The 19,621-nt window shown below is 42.1% G+C and overlaps 1 protein-coding gene across 3 annotated transcripts in view; it reads right to left on the bottom strand.

The window, feature by feature from the left end:
• Positions 1-19,621, bottom strand: part of DCLK1 (doublecortin like kinase 1) — a 325,749-nt gene that overhangs the window by 77,325 nt on the left and 228,803 nt on the right. For all 3 annotated transcript variants that reach the window (XM_024755592.1, XM_024755594.1, XM_024755593.1), the window contains exon 5: positions 16,686-16,802. In XM_024755592.1, coding sequence (XP_024611360.1) covers positions 16,686-16,802 — 117 coding nt within the window. The remainder of the gene's footprint in view (positions 1-16,685; positions 16,803-19,621) is intronic.

Below are 19,621 nucleotides of genomic sequence, written 5' to 3'. Positions count from 1 at the left end.
ACACACACATACACACAAACATATTATCTCATTTAACTCTCAGGAAAACTCTGTGAGGCAAGCAGTATTAGTTTATAGATGAGGAGGCATAAAGATGATAAGCAACTTGACCAGCAAATACAGGGTGGAGGCCGAAATCTCTGCACTCCTTACCACCACTTTCCCTACTGCACCGGCCTTCTAACCTGCAGGGAAATCACATAGCTCAACTAGTGATCACAACAGAGTATTCTGAGAGGGGGAGTACTGCATGTTGCTGTTGGAATCCTAACCACCTATGGGGTCAAGACTGGCCTACACCCTACAGAGAGGGTAAGAGGCAGTGAAGCCAGATCTTAAGGATTAGGAGGAGTTTGCCAGGGGAAGGAGGGTAGGGCAGAGGGAAAGCGTTCCAAGGCAAGAGGACCACCTGCTTCATGGCTGGGCACGGAGGAGGGAGCAAGCATGGTGCTTTGAAGGGACCTAAACAAGTCAGCATAGCAGCCAAGTGGAGTTGGAGGGAAGGACCTTACGAATGAGGATGGAGGAGGTGGCAGGGGTCACATAACGCAGGGTTTTGAAATTCAAGTTAAGGAGTTTGGGTTTTATCCAAAGCACAATGAGAAGCCATTGGATGATTTTAAGCTGGAACCCAGGGGATCAGATCTGCATTTTTAAAAGCTCTGAAGAGCTCTTACCCTGTCAAGAATGCTTGAAAGGGGAACAATAATGGCAGCAGGGATACCTCTTAGCCGAATGTCCAGGTAGGAGAGATAGGGGCACATTTAAAAGGTCCTGTGGTCAGAGAGATGGTGTGGCTCCATCTAGGGTAATGCAGTGGAGGTGCAGGGAAATGGAAACATTCCAGAGAGATTTAAGAGGTAAAAACTATCAGATGTGGTTAACTGATTGAAGAGGATTAAGGCTGGAGGTGCATTGAATGAAGAAAGAAAGAAAGAAAGAAAGAAAGAGAGAGAGAGAGAGAGGGAGAGAAAGAAAGAGAGAGAGAGAAAGAAAGAGAGAGAGAAAGAGAGAGGGAGAGAAAGAAAGAGAGAGAGAGAAAGAAAGAGAGAGAGGGAGAGAAAGAAAGAAAGAAAGAAAGAGAGAGAGAGAGAAAACTTGTGTTGTAGGTTGGTGTCATTTTTCCTGTTGGAGATGAGGAAACAGGTTCAGAGAGGTAACTAGCCCAAAGACGAACAGCTCAAAGGCAGCAGAGCTAGAACTGAGTCTCACTCGCATCTTACTCAAAGAACTGCGCACTTTTCCCATGAGTGGCCTGTCCTGGCACCTCAGGAAATGTCAAGGACTCTTGCCCCTGTCTGGAGAGCTGAGGATGTGTAGGCTTCTCTCTCACTGGGGCACTCCAACCCACCTCCTTTATTGACAGCCACTAGGCTCACAGCTTCTACTTGTGTTGCCATCTCTCTGGAGAAATGAAGCTCGAGTTCCAAAAAGTCATCTACAATCACACATTTTTCGAACATGATCTGCCTGTAAGTTGGGAACGACTGCATTCTTAAGGTCAGAGTTCTGTTCACACTCTTCCTCTTGGCCACCTAAAAAGCATCCTCTTGGCAACTTCTTAAAATGGTTCTTGACCTCCAGAAAACATCATACACCTTATGGTTGGATCACTGCTGGAATAATTAATTTCTTTTCATAAGTAAGTTTGACACATGTACTGCGTTCAGTTGTGTTTTAATCCTGTAATACCAGAAGTCCCTGAGTGCCAGTAAAAAAGGGCTTTGTCACTTATTTAATAGAACTCATTAAAATTCAACTAACAAACGGTGTTATTTTACAGAGGCCTGTATTAAATAGTTCTTTATTTTGAATGGGAAAAATTCAACTTCATATGGTTGTTTTTAAATGGCCAAGCAGGTCTAACAATTAGTTATCTTAATCGAAGTCACTAACGTCTGAATTACCGAAGTACTCCTCAGATCCACTGCCTTATATCCAGTTCTGGTTTCCTTTGCTCAGATCTGTCTGGGCACATTTTAAACCCTGTATCTTTTGCTCTGCTTGTTACCTCCTGAATGAGAAGTGCTAAGCTTTAGGCTGGCTTATTCTCATATCCCGTGATGATCAATTATATAACCAGACACCAAAGAGCTGTGGAAGAAATCTGTGGGGCTGACTTCCACCATCTTTAGTCCATGTCCCTCTCAGGGGCACCTCAGCCTATCAGGGACACTACAGCTTGAATCTGTCACAGCACAGCACTCCCCATGAAAGATCCGACCTCACCTCATACTTCATCATTTCAGATGGATGGTCCCACTCTACTCACTGGAGCCATGAATTCAGGATTCTGTAATCAACCAGTCAGCACACACGGCGTGAACTTACCACGTGCCTGGCTCTGTGTAGTGTTCCCTGTCTCCCAAAACTTACAATTGAATATGAAAGTTACTAAAAAAAACTCTAGAATTGGGAAATACTTGGCTTCCTTGTTAGAATTCATTGCTTCTTTTAAATGACTCTAAGCTCATGTGTATGTTATGTTAGCAAACCCTTTGTGAATTTAAAGGGTTTCTTCCCTTTACAGTTTCGTTGGTAACAGGCTCAGACAGCAAGTGAAAACTAAATGTTAAAAGCCTCAAACTGGTCCCAAAGTTAGAACAATCTCTACGCAAGGCTATCTCATTACAAGGTGACTAACCTTTTGGACTTGAAAACCGATCTTGCTGTTTCCCTATCTGCTTTTTGCACTTAAGATGGCTCATTTATTTATGCCACTGCACTTGCAGGCAGGGGAGGAGGGATCGAGTTTGCATGTCTATGGGTCTATGTATCCGACTGTGTGTTCAGGGGGCGGTGATTCAGGCATGCTGCCCAGGAGATCTGGCTGCTTGCCCTAGACTTTCCCTCTCTCCCTGATCGTGGAGGAGGCTGTAGATACTCTAAAATATGTTTTCCCAGCCCTTGTCCATTGCCTGCCACATTACTGAGAAGAAAACAAAAAAGAAAAAAAAGCAGATGGAGTCAACTGAGGCAAAGAGAAAATAGACAAGCATCTAATGGGTGGGGGAACTCTTGAGAATAAATTCTTTTTTCCTAATTTTATCTTCATAGGTGCTCACCTCATAGGTGAGATGGAGCCCTAATTTTCTCCATGTGTCTGCATTCTCTTAAACTGAGACAATGGGTCCAATTCAAAGGGACTATCTTATCTATTGAGAACAATGGCAAGTGGGGAGGTCAACAGAAAACAGTGGGGATGGAGAAAGGAACATGGCTCTATGAATTAATTATTTAATAAATATTTACAAAAAGGCCCTTGAACCTCAGGAAGTCTAAGCAACTTGAAAAAATCCTATTGTTCCTCAATTCACTCATCTGGTCAACATTTACTTAGTAGTGACCATGAACTTGAAGGCATGGTAGGATGTGAAAAGAACACATGCCCTCAGAAACCTTAAGACTTGGGAGGGTAATACAGCACGTCACCTGTAGCCCAGGAGCCAAATCAACTGTCACAGGTCTGCGGAGGTGGGAAAGACCCTCACAGAGGTCGGCGGGGCCAACCTGGTGGTGTGCGCTTTTGACCAGAAGTGACAAAGGAAGGCTTCTAGAAAGTGATAGGAATAAAGGTAGGAGGTGGAAAAGTCCAAGGAGTATCTGGTGGAAATTTAAGTTGGTTTATAGGCTGGAGCACAAATCCAGAGAAGACATGGGAGATACAGCTGGTAAGGAAGACTGTGGCCAAATCAAGACAGTTTTTCATCTGAGAATAGAGTCCAGACTTTATTTAGCAGACGGTAAGTAATGGCAACAAGTCTGACATCAGTGCGCAGGGCAGATGTAAGGGGCAGAGAACAAAGACAGGGAGGAGGCCAGCTAGCAAGTGGCTTCTGCAGCTGTGAGAAAGCAGAGTCCTAGGACAGCAGAGGAAGAGCCACAAAGACTGGTGATCAACGAAACGTGGAAGAGGAGGGGGAAAAGGAGTCAAAGACGATTTCAGGGTAAAAGGAAAGAGATCTCTAATTCAACAATAAAACAGAATCATCTGGAGTCCTCTGATTTAAAATTATGAAAATGTGTCAGCTGGGATCCCAGAATACGCCGTGGTTACTATGAGGGAATCAGGCACTTAAGGAACCAAGGATCAGGGTGGATGAGGGTCCTGGGACTGATGGGCTCTGGGTACTCTGCCCACACCCTACCAGGTATTGATTGCAGGGCAGCCTCTCCTTGGAGTTTAGCCTGGGAGTCAGCCCCGGGTCAGTCCCATAATGACCCCCTGGGAAAACATGCCCCCTGAAATGGACCTTGCACAGGTCACCAGTGGTGTCCTCGCTGCCAAATCCTATGACCTAGCTCCAGTTCTCATGACCTCCCTTCAGTTTTCATGCTACTTGCCCTCTTAACATTTCTGCCTCTTCCTCCATCTCAAAACTTTCTGCCCCTTTGACTTCCGTTACTGCATTCTCATTGTCCCCTTGTCTCTGCTGATGTGTTGGTTTTTTTTTTTTGCAAGACAGACAAATGAGTTTTTTTTTTTTTAAATCTTTATTGGAGTATAATTGCTTTACGATGTTGTCTTATTTTCTGATGTATAACAAAGTAAATCAGCTATATGTATACATATATCCCCTCCCTCTTGCGTCTCCCTACCTCCCACCCTCCCTATCCCACCCCTCTAGGTGGTCACAAAGCACCGAGCTGATCTCCCTGTGCTATGTGACTGCTTCCCACTAGCTATCTATTTTACATTTGGTAGTGTATACATGTCCATGCTGCTCTCTCACGTCGTCCCAGCTTACCCTTCCCCCTCGCCATGTCCTCAAGTACATTCTCTACATCTTTATTCCTGTCCTGCCCCTAGGTTCTTCAGAACCTTTATTTTTATTTTTTAGATTCCATATATATATGTTAGCATATGGTATTTGTTTTCCTCTTTCTGACTGACTTCACTCTGTATGACAGACTCGAGGTCCATCCACCTCACTACAAATAACTCAATTTTGTTTCTTTTTATGGCTGAGTAATATTCCATTGTATATATGTGCCTCATCTTCTTTATCCATTCATCTGTCGATGGACACTTAGGCTGCTTCCATGTCCTGGCTATTGTAAATAGTGCTGCAATGAACACTGTGGTACATGACTCTTTTTGAATTACGGTTTTCTCAGGAAATATGCCCCATAGTGGGATTGCTGGGTCATATGGTAGTTCTATTTTTAGTTTTTTAAGGACACTCCATACCGTTCTCCATAGTGGCTGTATCAATTTACATTCCCATCAACAGTGCACGAGGGTTCCCCTTTCTCCACACCCTCTCCAGCATTTATTGTTTGTAGACTTTTTGATGATGGCCATTCTGACCTATGTGAGATGATATCTCATTGTAGTTTTGATTTGCATTTCTCTAATGATTAGTGATGTTGAGCATCCTTTCATATGTTTGTTGGCAATCTGTATATCTTCTTTGGAGAAATGTCTATTTAGGTCTTCTGCCCATTTTGGGATTGGGTTGTTTGTTTTTTTAATATTGAGCTGCCTGAGCCGCTTGTATATTTTGGAGATTAACCTTAGTCAGTTGCTTCATTGGCAAACATTTTCTCCCATTCTAAGACTTGTCTTTTCGTTGTGTTTATGGTTTCCTTTGCTGTGCAAAAGCTTTTAAGTTCCATTAGGTCCCATTTGTTTATTTTTGTTTTTATTTCCATTTCTCTAGGAGGTGGGTCAAAAAGGATCTTGCTGTGATTTATGTCATAGAGTGTTCAGCCTCTGTTTTCCTCTAAGAGTTTTATAATGTCTGGCCTTACATTTGGGTCTTTAAGCCATTGTGAGTTTAGTTTTGTATACAGTGTTAGAGAATGTTCTAATTTCATTCTTTTACATGTAGCTGTCCAGTTTTCCCAGCACCACTTATTGAAGAGGCTGTCTTTTCTCCATTGTATATTCTTGCCTCCATTATCAAAGATAAGGTGACCATATCTACGTGGGTTTATCTCTGGCCTTTCTATCCTGTTCCATTGATCTATATTTCTGTTTTTGTGCCAGTACCATACTGTTATCATTACTGTAGCTTTATAGTATAGTCTGAAGTCAGGGAGCCTGATTCCTCCAGCTCCATTTTTCTTTCTCAAGATTGCTTTGGCTATTCTGGGTCTTTTGTGTTTCCCTACAAATTGTGAAAATTTTTGTTCTATTTCTGCAAAAACATGCCATTGGTAGTTTGATAGGGAATGCACTGAATCTGTAGACTGCTTTGGGTAGTAGAGTCATTTTCACAATGTTTATTCTTCCAATCCAAGGATATGGTATATCTCTCCATCTATTTGTGTTGTCTTTAATTTCTTTCATCAGTGTCTTCTGGTTTTATGCATACAGATCTTTTGTCCCCTCAGGTAGGTTTATTCCTAGGTACTTTATTCTTTTTGTTGCAATGGGACTGTTTCCTTAATTTCTCTTTCAGATTTTTCATCATTAGTGTATAGGAATGCAAGAGATTTCTGTGCATTAATTTTGTATCCTGCTACTTTAGCAAATTCATTGATTGGCTCCAGTAGTTTTCTGGTAGCATCTTTAGGATTCTCTATGTATGGTATCATGTCATCTGCAAACAGTGACAGCTTTACTGCTTCTTTTCCGATTTGGATTCCTTTTATTTTTTATTTATTTATTTTATTCCTTTATTCCTTTTTTCTTTTCTTATTGCTGTGGGTAAAACTTCCAAAACTATGTTGAATATTAGTGGTGAGAGTGGACAACCTTCTCTTGTTCCTGATCTTTCTTTTTCATTTATTTCTAATCTGATCTTTATGATTTCTTTCCTTCTGCTAACTTTGGGTTTTTTTCTGTTCTTCTTTCTCTATTTGCTTTAGATATAAGGTTAGGTTGTTTATTTGAGATTTTTCTTATTTCTTGAGGTAGGACTATATTGCTATAAACTTCCCTCTTAGAACTGCTTTTGCTGAATCCTATAGGTTATGGGTTATCATGCTTTCATTGTCACTTGTTTCTAATGACAAATGTCCTCTTTGATTTCTTCAGTGATTTCTTGGTTATTTAGTAACGTATTGTTTAGGCTCCATGTGTTTGTGGTTTTTTTGTTTTTTTCCCTGTAACTGACTTCTTATCTCACAGCATTATGGTCAGAAAAGATGCCTGATACGATTTCAATTTTCTTAAATTTACCAAGGCTTGATTTGTGCCCCAAGATATGATCTATCCTGGAGAATGTTCCACAAGCACTTGAGAAGAAAGTGCGTTCTGTTGTTTTTGGATGGAATGTCCTATATAAATTAAGTCCATCTTGTTTAATGTATCACTTAAAGCTTGTGTTTCCTTATTTATTTTCATTTTGGATGATCTGTCCATTGGTGAAAAGGGGGTGCTAAAGTCACCTACCATGATTGTGTTACTGCCGATTTCCCCTTTTATGGCTGTTAGTATTTGCCTTATGTATTGAGGTGCTCCTATGTTGGGTGCATAAATATTTACAATTGTTATATCTTCTTCTTGGATCGATCCCTTGATCATTATGTAGTGTCCTTCTTTGTCTCTTCTAATAGTCTTTATTTTAAAGCCTATTTTGTCTGATATGAGAATTGCTACTCCAGCTTTCTTTTGATTTCCATTTGCATGGAATATCTTTTTCCATCCTGTCACTTTCAGTCTGTATGTATCACTAGGTCTGAAGTGGGTTTCTTGTAGACACCATATATACGGGTCTTGCTTTTGTAACCATTCAGTAAGCCTGTGTCTTTTGGTTGGAGCATTTAATCCATTCATGTTTAAGGTTATTATCGATATGTATGTTTCTATTACCATTTTCTTAATTGTTTTGGGTTTGTTTTTGTAGGTCCTTTTCTTCTCTTGTGTTTCCTGCCCAGAGAAATTCCTTTAGCATCTGTTGTAAAGCTGGTTTGGTGTTGCTGAATTCTCTTAGCTTTTGCTTGCCTGTAAAGGTTTTGATTTCTCCGTCGAATCTGAATGAGATCCTTGCTGGGTAGAGTAATCTTGGTTGGAGGTTTTTCCCCTTCATCACTTTAAATATGTCCTGCCACTGCCTTCTGGCTTGCAGAGTTTCTGCTGAAAGATCATCTTACAGGGATTCCCTTGTATGTTATTTGTTTCTTTTCCCTTGCTGCTTTTAACATTTTTTCTTTGTATTTAATTTTTGGTTGTATTTGTATTTAATTTAGCTTGATTAATATGTGTCTTGGCCTGTTTCTCCTTGGATTTATCCTGTATGGGACTCTCTGTGTTTCCTGGACTTGATTGATTAACTCCTTTCCCATGTTAGGGAAGTTTTCAACTATAATCTCTTCAAATATTTTCTCAGACCCTTTTTTTTTCTCTTCTTCTTCTGGGACCCCTATAATTCGAATGTTGGTGCATTTAATGTTGTCCCCAAGGTCTCTGAGACTGTCCTCAATTCTTTTGATTCTTTATTCTTTATTCTTCTCTGTGGTAGTTATTTCCACTATTTTATCTTCCAGGTCACTTATCCATTCTTCTGCCTCAGTTATTCTGTAATTGATTCCTTCTAGAGAATTTTTAATTTCATTTATTGTGTTATTCATCATTGTTTGTTTGCTCTTTGGTTCTTTTAGGTCCTTGTTAATTCTTCCATTTTCTCCATTCTATTTCCACGATTTTGGATTATCTTTACTACCATTACTCTGAATTCTTTGTCAGGTAGACTGCCTATTTCCTCTTCATTTGTTTGGTCTGGTGGGTTTTTACCTTGCTTCTTCATCTGCTGTATATTTCTCTGTCTTCTCATTTTGTTTATGTTACTGTGTTTGGGGTCTCCTTTTCACAGGCTGCAGGTGCGTAGTTCCCATTGTTTTTGGTGTCTGCCCCTAGTGGGTGAGGTTGGTTCAGTGGCTTGTGTAGGCTTCCCAGTGGAGGGGGCTGGTGCCTGTGTTCCGGTGGGTGGGGCTGGATCTTGTCTTTCTACTGGGCAGGGCTGTGTCTGGTGGTGTATTTTGGGGTATCTGTAAACTTAGTATGATTTTAGGCAGTCTCTCTGCTAATGGGTGGGGTTGTGTTCCTGGCTTGCTAGTTGTTTGGCATGGGGCGTCCAGCACTGGAGCTTGCTGGCCATTGGGTGGAGCTGTGTCTTAGCATTGAGATGGAGATCTCTGGGAGAGCTCTCACCAGTTGATATTATGTGGGGCTGGGAGGTCTCTGGTGGTCCAATGTCCTGAACTCAGCTCTCCCACCTCAGAGGGTCAGGCCTGACACCAGACCAGAGCATCAAGACCCTGTCAGCCACACAGCTCAGAAGAACAGGGAGAAAAAAAAAAAAGAAAATAATAATAAAATTTTAAAATTATTAAAATAAAAAATTAAAATAATGATAATAAAGAAGAAGATAGCAACCAAACCAATAAACAAAGCCACCAAGGATAACAAGTGCTAAAAACTATACTAAGATAAACGTAAAAATCAGAAAAAAATCAGTCACAGACAGCAAACCCCAAGTCTACAGTTGCTCCCAAAGTCCCCTGTGTTAATTTTAGGATGCTTCATTGTCTATTCAGGTATTCCACAGATGCAGGGCACATCAAGCTGATTGTGGAGCTTTAATCTGCTGCTTCTGGGGCTGCTGGGAGAGATTTCCCTTTCTCTTCATTGTTCTCACAGCTTCTGGGGTTCAGCTTTGGATCTGGCCCTGCCTCTGCATGTAGGTCGCCTGAGGGTGTCTGTTCTTCGCTCAGACAGGACGGGGTTAAAGCAGCGGCTGATTAGGGGGTTCTGGCTCACTCATGCCGGGGAAGGGAGGGGTACAGTAGTTATAATTGTACTGCTGGATGAGCCTGTGGCGGCAGAGGCCAGTGTGTGTTCAGCCTGAGGCGTGCCGTGTGTTCTCCCAGGGAACTTGTCCTTGGATCACGGGACCCGGGCGGTGGCGTGTTGCACAGGTTCCCCGGGGGATGTGGAGAGTGACCTGTGCTTGCACACAGGATTCTTGGTGGCTGCAGCAGCAGTGTTAGCATTTCATGCCTATCTCTGGGTTCCAAGCTGATAGCTTTGACTCACACCCATCTCTGGAGCTCATTTAGGTGGTGCTCTGCCTTCTGCAGGCAGACAGGGGAAGAATCCCCTCTCCTCGCACACCCCGAAACAATGGTCTCTTGCCTCTTAGGCAGTTCCAGACTTTTTCCTGGACTCCCTCCTGGCTAGCCGTGGCACATTAGCCCCCTTCAGGCTGTGTTCATGCCACCAACCCCAGTCCTCTCCCTGGGATCTGACCTCCGACGCTGGAGCCTCAGCTCCCAGCCCCCGCCCGCCCCAGCAGGTGAGCAGACAAGCCTCTTGGCCTGGTGAGTGCTGGTGAGTGCCAGTCAGCACCGATCCTCTGTGTGGGACTCTCTCCGCTTTGCCCTCCGCACCCCTGTTGCTGCGCTCTCCTCCGTGGCTCCGAAGCATTCCCCCTTGCCCACCCGATGTCTCCGCCAGTGAAGGGGCTTCCTAGTGTGTGGAAACTTTTCCTCCTTCACAGTTCCCTCCCAGAGGTGCAGGTTCCGTCCCTATTCTTTTGTCTCTGTTTTTTCTCTTTTGCCCTACCCAGGTACATGGGGATTTTCTTGCCTTTTGGGAAGTCTGAGGTCTTCTGCCAGCGTTCAGTAGGTGTTCTGTAGGAGTTGTTCCACATGCAGATGTATTTTTGATGTACTTGTCGGGGGGAAGGTGATCTCCGCGTCTTACTCCTCCGCCATCTTGAAGGTCCTCCTGATGTGCTCTTATAACTGCAGATGTTCCCCGTGGTTCCATTTTCATCCTTATCCTTACAAATCTCTCCTTGGGTTGAGGGGAGAGGTATTTTACATTTCTATTATTTAAATCACTATTATATGCCAGGGTCTCTCAAATACACATTGTCAGCTCACATCTGACTTACACTCCGTCCCTCACTACTTGCCCACTGATGCTTCCGAAGCATCTCACATGGGACAGTTCTAAAATGGGACCCATTCCCCACCTCTCCTCCTCAATTGGCAAATCTGCTCCACATCTCTGATGCTTCTCTCTTCCTCTGGCCTCATATCCAGTGAAATTCCTGGTTTCATTTCCCTTTTGAAGTCTCCCCCATTTTAAGCATTGTTGTTTAAATTCTGTCCTAACAATTCTTTCCAGGATGACTTCATGGAGCCTTCCTGGCTCTTGGCTCTTCACGTGTAGCCATCCCCTCTACCACTGTACCACTGTTTCCAAAATTCAGATAAAAATCAAATCATGGCCTTACTAAAAATCCCTTTTCACCCCCTAATACCTACAACACAATTTTGCCTTCATGGCCCTGTGTAATCTCAGTGCAACCAACTAGGCTACCACCATCTTCTCCCTTTCCTGTAATGCTACCATTCATTTTTATTGGACTAGCCACTGCTCCTTAAACACGCCATATACTTCCATGCCTTTGTGCCTTAACTCTCATTGTTTTCTCAGGTGGTGATGTCCTCCTGGCCCTTCTCCTGGCAAGATCCTTCATGTCCCAATTTATAAGTCTTTTTTCTCTGACCCTATTAATGAGATTTAGCCCCTTCTTTCTCTGGGCTGTCACAGCCCTTACTACACTATCATAGTGTTATATATGTTTGTTTCCCAACTTGAAGACGAGAACTGCAGTTTAACCACCTTTGTATCCTTACAAACTAATACAAGCCTGGCACACAGTAGATGCTCAGGAAATATTTGTTTAATTAACATGGAGCATTAGCAGTGAGGACTTTACAACAGGAGTTGACATACAGTGCTGCCCCCACAAAGACGGTGGGTCAAGATAACCGTTCAAAGTTTAGAGGAGTATCTTTGGAAATACTCACCTGCTGAGAGTGAGTGCTAAGGGTAGTTGATGGGTACAGGGAAAGAGAATGGAAGGAGGATTCAGCTTATATGCAGCAAAAAATTCTAAAAACACAGGGAATGAATCTTCAGCCCTCTTGATTTTCTTGGTGCATTTTGTTTTCAACAATTCTCTTGGAATGCCAAAGCAGAAAAGATCCTCTATAGAAAATACATGGCTGAAATCTCTACACTAAAGGAAAAAGACTGAGCTAAAAAATTAATAGCTAGCAATCTGCCTTTGAAGGTGTTTGATATAAATTTTAACAACTGACAAATTGGACCAGTAAGCTGATTAAAATTCTCTTTGCTTCCCCAGCTTTGATTCTTATCTGCATATGTTGCATAAAATATTTTTATATAACTGTAAAAAAGTAAATTTTGACTAGCATAAATAAAAAGACTTCAGGATTTCAAGAGTCACATACAAGTAAGTTTTAAGCCTGGGAAATATGGAATGATGCTTCTGTCATGGTAGAAGGTCATTAACTAAGGCATCCAGATTTCCCTCTTTCAAATGTTCACTCTTGCAACTCTCACATCACTAGTCCATGGTGGGTTCTTAATGCATATTGAATCAATGAATGGTTGTTGCTATGAGTGTTTCTACCTTAGACTATAAGCTTCTGGAGGGCAAGAAAGTGCATCAGCTCACACTTGGATTGATGAATGTAAGGCACCATGGGGCACTCGGTTATGTTTGTCATAGTTTGTATAGATAGAGATTCTAAACAGAAGGAGTCACTTTAAAAAAAAAAAAAAACAAAACTGGCCGTCCATCTAAATGGGAACAAAACTAAAACAAACCCATGTTTTTCTAAGGAATCCAAGAAGAGGTCAAAATTTTGAAATCTCTAAGTTTTTAAGGAGGACTACAGTAATGAAAATTCAAGATAGGTAAATGTGGTTTTCTTATACTTTTAATATTAAGAAAACAATATAAAGTAAAATGAAACCTTATCCATTCTTACTGAAACTGAATGAGTGCACAGAATACTCTTATTTGGGGACACACTTTGTTATAACTTCCCTATGCAGACACAGGAATTTGTTGAAAAGAAATTCACTTTTAAATTACACATTTTATGAGATGTCTGTGTTCCAAAGACAGACACATGAATAAAGATTCAACCCATATTAAACTCTCTTTATGATGCTCATATGTATTCTTGTTCCTTTAAGAAGCTAAAACCCATTTTCCCCATTTCTTAGTGATACCTCATTCAATGGCTCCGCACACAATTGTCTGGGGGCTCCTTATTCTTTTGTTATTAAGACTTCTGGTTTCTTTTCTTCTAGCTCCAATTTGCCTTCTTTGGACCCTTACTGCTACAGAGACTAATAATAATTCAACAGCTATGTGAATTATGTTATCTATAAATTATTTAGGGGGCTTGAACTGTGTGCTTCTTGAGTGGAAGGGCTGTTTCTTTCATCACTGCATTATTAGCGCCTAGCAAGTGCCTGACACTAGCAGGCCTGAACTGGATATTTCTGAATGTCTAAATGAATACCTTACATTAATAAAACACCTCTAACTTCTTCTAGTCCCAAGAAGAGAAATGACTAAGGAGCAAAGACAAGATTTACCAAGCGTTCTCATTCTTATTCTAAGACTGACTTACAAAGGAAAGTTTCTGTCTACCACTGACATACATCCTGAAGTCAGGGTGAATCACTTCACCCCCCAGAATGCTGGTGTCTGGGACTAACGCTCAGGCTTCTGTTGCAAAGGGTTATGGTGTTGTAAATTTCAATCTTAAACTAGGGGCTGCATCAGTTATTTCCTTAAGATCAAAATTTTAATAAGCAGACGTGAAGCAGGTAACAAGAATGGCCAGCCTGCTGTATCCAGAGCACTGGAAGCCCCACGTGCCAGCTCTGAGTTGCCACTATGAATTCTGTGACTCTGGGCCAAGCAGTTCCCCCAGCTCTACGCCTGCTTCCCCATTTAAAAAATAGAGTATATGATTATATAACAAAGAATAATGTCTTGTCTTGCTTGTTGTTGGGAGATTGTTGGGAGGATCAAAATAGATCAAAGAGATAAAAGTTCTATGCAAACCCTGACGTTTCATTTAAATGTAAGCCAACAATATGACCACAAACAACACGGGAACCTACAAATCTTAACTCTGTACGATGCTCCCATCTCCATATCATGCAGGAAGATGAATATTGGAAGTAGAAATTTTAAAACTGAAGGAGAAATCCTTTCAAACTTTAGGTACTTGTGTAAGGGGGAAAAACAAAGATTACTTAATGTTAAGTCAGGTTCATGGCGGAATGGGGCTTGGGACAACATCAGTGTTTAAGGAGTATTAAAGGAAAATTGTTCACTTTCCAGTCCTACGATTTATGGAAAACAATGAAACAGGCTATTTTCAGAAAATTCGGATACAGTCCATATAGAGATAATTCACTGCTCCTTTCCACGGTTTCAAGAGACAAACCTGAGTAGAGACAGGAATCTGGCAGGCGATCCCCTGACATCCAGCATCTGCACTTGGCCCGAAAAGATACATAAACACTACTGGACTTCCTAAACCCTGCGTTTAGGTCCCGGGGAAAGGGAGAGATCTTGGAGTCCCTGGCGTAATCCACTCATTTGCGACCGGGTATTGCTGCTCTATAAACCCCCTCTAAATTAGAATCATCCAGAGGAAGGTGGGAAGATTTGATAGCAAGTCAGAATCAAGAGACAGTCATCACATATTATAAGCTCTTATATAACCAGGAAATGATTGTATGATATCTTCTAAATCAAAATGCAAGAAGTTGAAAACTTGATATGTGTAAAAGGCTTATATTAAAGAAAACGTGAGCAGGGCTTTTTAATTAATTTTGGCCTAAAAGTTAAAGATACCTTGACTGAAGTGTTAATTTTTCAAGAACATATTGATTTTAGAATGGATCTGGATTCTGCTTTCTGTATGGAAACGATAACTCCCGGGCATGGCATACCTATCGCACATTACAAGTGATTGCTGGTCAAACCAACCAGGTTCTAAGTATAGCGGAAAAGAGATTCAGGGAAACAACAGAAAATAGAAATGATTGTTTGAATCAATCTATCAATTTTGAAGTAATGCATCCTATGCATTTTAAACTTCTAAAGGAAATGGTTCCAAACGTTGGCGGTGACAAATACAAATACATTTAATACAGTTGCCTGTCTCCTCTTTTGAGTTTCCAAAATTACTTTTGGTAACTGATATATTCATCTTTATTTATAAGATTATAATTAAATACATTTATAAGACTTATATAATCTTAAGAGATGGTGAATAGTAACTATGTGACCAATTAATTCCAAAGTGAAACAATTTCCTAGGTTCATTATTATCTTTTTAAGATCAGATTTATGATTCTTTTTTCTTAACTGAAATTTTAGCTTCCTTTTTGAAATAAAATAGGCTCTTCACTATTTACAAGGTTATTTATTTCTGAGCTGCAAAAATTCTCTCTCCCTTTTTTTGCTCTGTATTACCATCTTTTCCTCCTGTAGGCCTCCATTCAGTCTTGGCTGCCATGATTAGACAGCCAGAAAGGGACAGTGGCAGCTCATCGGTGCCAACACAGAGCGAGGAGAAGGTCTTTGCAGACCTGTCTAGGGAACAGCAATAATTAGCAATGCCCCCAGGGGAAGGCAACTCTTAGAGAACTAACATGGGCCCGGTGGTCTAGCTCTCCAGCCAACTAAGAGTCCCTTCTTCCAAGACTGACTTTGGAGGTTTCAATTTTAGCTTTTACGAGGAAAAACAGTATATAGCACCTCCAATTTTAAATAGGGAGTTTATAACTCACACTGGGCAGTGGTGCCAGAGGTAGGCCCTGTAGCCCGCAGCCTAGAGCTCTTTTCACATCCCTCTGGGACCACACTGCTGAGTACAAGAAGGCTTCAATATAGACCCTATAGGTCTTGGTCCCTATTTCTAAGAGCTTCCCTGCCTTCATAAAATCAGGTGACAATCACTTTGATGTATGTATCATTTAATAATTCACATTCAACAGTTTATAGCATTTAATAAATAATTCCCTTCCATCGTGAAGTAGACCTTATACCTAAGACCCAAACAAACAAACCGATTCATGTCAATTTTTCTTTTAAGCTTTTTTTTTTTTTTTTGACGTGGACCATTTTTAAAGTCTTTATTGAATTTGTTACACTATTGCTTCTGTTTTATGTTTTGGTTTTTTGGCTGCGAGGCATGTGGGATCTTAGCTCCCAGATCAGGGATTGAACCCGCACCCCTTACACTGGAAGGCAAAGTCTTAACCACTGGACAGCCAGGGAAGTCCCAATTGATGTCAGATTTAAGACCAAAAAAGGAAAAGGTAGGTCTGAGGCGGTCATCCTATAAGTACACATCCTGCTCCAACACCAGCACTAGAGCACAAGGACAGACAGGTCACAGGCCCAGAGTCACTGCAGCTACCCCAGCACCAGTCTCTCCTCACGGCTTTTAGCCCCAGAGCCATGCTGGGGCCAGAGTAAAAAATGTGTTAAACAAAGGCTCAGCAAATATAAACTGTAAATTCCTCACCAGCCAGTCCCAAGAAGAACAAATGCTTTAACAGAGATTTCTGGCGCTGGGGGCCTTTATCCTAAAATATAATTTTTGCAGCAGAAATGATGCAAGTCAGAAGAGTACTTCTATCTGTGGGCAAGTCTGGGTTTTCTGAATCTTTACTAAGTTTTCCCGAACCTGATGCTTTTTCTTACAGCCAACATGCTAGACTCTGGCAAATCTGCTCCACCACTTCAACATGTTCTAAAATTATAAACCGGAATCTACACTCTCTTGAAATCTCACGCTCTGGGCTTCACACACCCTCTGTTCATTGTGCGTCAGAAACAAGGCAGTCCCTGCAGGTTCCTTTGCAGCTTTACCTGAGCTGGTTGATGCCGGGGATTTGCTGCGCCGGGAAGGTCCTGGGCTCTTGGTGGTGCTCCTGCGGGATGATGAAGCTATTTTGGTGTAAGAAGTGGACTTCACCACTCGACATTCTGGGGAAAGAAGAAAGGCCACACATCATTACAGGGTCACGCACATACCATTCGAAATGTACAATAAACCTGGAAGTAGAAATACACAGCCATCCTCGGTCACACGTGCTCCCTGCCGGCCCAGTATGTGTCTATGACGACAGAACCAAAAAAAAAAAAAAAAAAAAAACAACCAGAAAGGGCACAGTGGGCATCTTAGACAACACAGTAAATACGGTTGTCCCTCTGTATCCATGGGGATTTGGTTCCGGGACCACACACCCCCAGCCACCACCGCCATTGGCTGCTTGGGTCCTGCCCAGGTGGACCTGCAGGAGATACCAATTTCTTTAAAAAAAAAAAAAAGAACAAAAACAAACTACACGTATGCACGTATCAGCACAGATTAAAAGGTGGAAGTAAGCAAGAAGCATAACATAATGATATCAGAAGACACGATCAGAACCACCACGTGAACAGTGCCTGAGAGGGTGTCTACGGAGGTTTTAACTCCCAAAACAGATCTTTGGACCATGTGAAGAGGACATCCACTTGGCTCAAGGCTCTGTCCACACAACGGACAACACATCCTGGAGTTTGTCCCAGCCTCTGGACGTTGGTCTGGCCTTTCAGAAGTACATTAGCAACCAAATCAGACGCTGTAATGCTGCCTGCCCACTGGCGTGCTTCCAGTTACATTTTTTTTTTTTTTTTTTGCGGTACGTGGGCCTCTCACTGTTGTGGCCTCTCCTGCTGCGGAGCACAGGCTCTGGATGCGCAGGCTCAGTGGCCGTGACTCACGGGCCTAGCCGCTCCGCGGCATGTGGGATATTCCCGAACCGGGGCACCAACCTGTGTCCCCTGCATCAGCAGGCGGACTCTCAACCACTGCACCACCTGGGAAGCCCCCCAGTTACACTTTTACCACGTGTCTGCTCCATGCCAGGTGCTGAGCTCTGCAAGCACGACAGGGAACACACACGGTTTGGGAACTAGAAACACTGCCCACCTGGTAGTCCAGTGTGGAATCTTTTAACCAGCGAGGGCTCTTTTCTGCTAATTTTTATTTTGCGGACCTCATGTTTGAAAAATGTTGGCTTATGAAACAAATTGCATGAAGTAACAATACATTTCTCAGTTTAAACGAAAACCAGGACTATATAACGAGGGCAAGATGACCAAGACTTTTGGTCCTAGGTCCTGAGTGTTTAGAGGTCACATAAATTTAAGATAATAATTTTAAAAGCTCGGTATCTTGTTAGCAGGGATGAATGGGTAAAAGAGAAAGCTACCAGATGGCGCACACGTAATAACACCCATCTGTGAGCTGCAACATGAGTTAAAAAGTTGACTTTAGGGTTTGCTACAGGAGCCAGAGCTGCTAGTTATGGGCCCCACCTACCAGCCGGGGCTCGGGATCAGCAGAATAGAACCAATCTCTCCACACCAAGCTGACATTTTTCCAGCTCCCAGAAAGAAAGTCGGTATTTTCGTCAGGTGGCTAAGTCTTACCAGAGCAAATGTAGGCGTTTTATTTGATTTTCAGAGTATTGAAAAAAACCTTGTGGACTCATGCCATGCTTCTACAGCTTCTCCGGCTTCTCTGGAGCTTAGTTCTCACCATACTATTAATCTATCAAAAGTATTCATTTACTCCTCTGTTTCCCCACCCCCTACTCCCCTGGGTACCACCTAGGCCTGGCAGATGGAAAAGGACGGAATAGCTGCTCAGCAAGTATGGGCCCACATTGTTATTGACCTTGTTACTACTTGTGTGAACTCTTAGTATTCATTAGAGTAATCCAACCTCCCATTTTACAGATAAGGAAACTGAGTCTCCGAGAGGCTAAGTGACTTGCATCAGAATCGAAGTCTCTCGGTTTAGTGGCTTCCTCACCACCCCAGGATCTTATGTGGTGGCCTAGGCAGGCTGCTTCATTGTGAATCAAGGCTGGAAAATTGTTATCAGTGCCCATGGTCGAAGACAGACAAGTGGGTGATGGCGGACAATGGGAAGGACGGCAAACAACCACTTCTCGTGTCAACATTAAATTAAAATTTAAATACTAAAGCTGCAATTCAATCAACGTGCTTATTGCATCCCCCCCAAAAAGAAACAATGAACTCTCTTTCAGAAGTGGGATCATAGTGAAGCGATCACTTGGGGGACCATGGAGTCTGAAAGATAACTACAAGTATTACAAACCTCATACCACTTGCCTTCAGTAGAAGAGCGAAGCTTCATGAGTCATACAGGGGATTAGGATAATTCTGAAAGGCTAGGGCTGAATACAGGAAAACAGAAACAAAACAATGATAGTAACTGCTTTTTTTCCCAAGGCCAAAATAAAACCAATCGAAGAAAATTGTACTGCCAAGCCATAAATTATAAAAAAAAAAAAAAAAAAAAGACTTCAACCATCTTTCCCATTAAAGTTTAGATTTTAAGTATTTTAAATGGCAATGGTATTTTATGGTGGTAAAAGATGCCGTGAAGGACAAATGCTTCATTCCTTTGGAGAGAATGCCAAAATCTTTGTCAGCTTAAAACCACAATTTAGAAACATTGTGCGTAACATGACGTACACGGCCAGTAAAGTAGAAAACCTTATTTGTTCTCATGAAGGACATTTCAGAGAGTCTGGCAAGGAAGCAGACAGCACCCTGCACCCTCCCCCCTCTTCTGGGGTCATTCGCCTTTGAGGGCAATCCCTTCATTCTGGTATTTTGGGCACTCTCGCATTAAGCGGGCTGCACTTCCTTTGGCTGTGGGGATACTGGACAACACGGACACTTCTTAAGGAGGATGAGATTGAAGGAAGCTTCAGGAGAGTAATTTC

This window comes from Neophocaena asiaeorientalis, unplaced genomic scaffold, assembly GCF_003031525.2.
Source record: "Neophocaena asiaeorientalis asiaeorientalis breed wild unplaced genomic scaffold, Neophocaena_asiaeorientalis_V1.1 scaffold59, whole genome shotgun sequence".
Classification (NCBI taxonomy): domain Eukaryota; kingdom Metazoa; phylum Chordata; class Mammalia; order Artiodactyla; family Phocoenidae; genus Neophocaena; species Neophocaena asiaeorientalis.
Note: the sequence above shows the minus strand (reverse complement) of the source record. Positions and strands in the feature narration are given on the sequence as shown.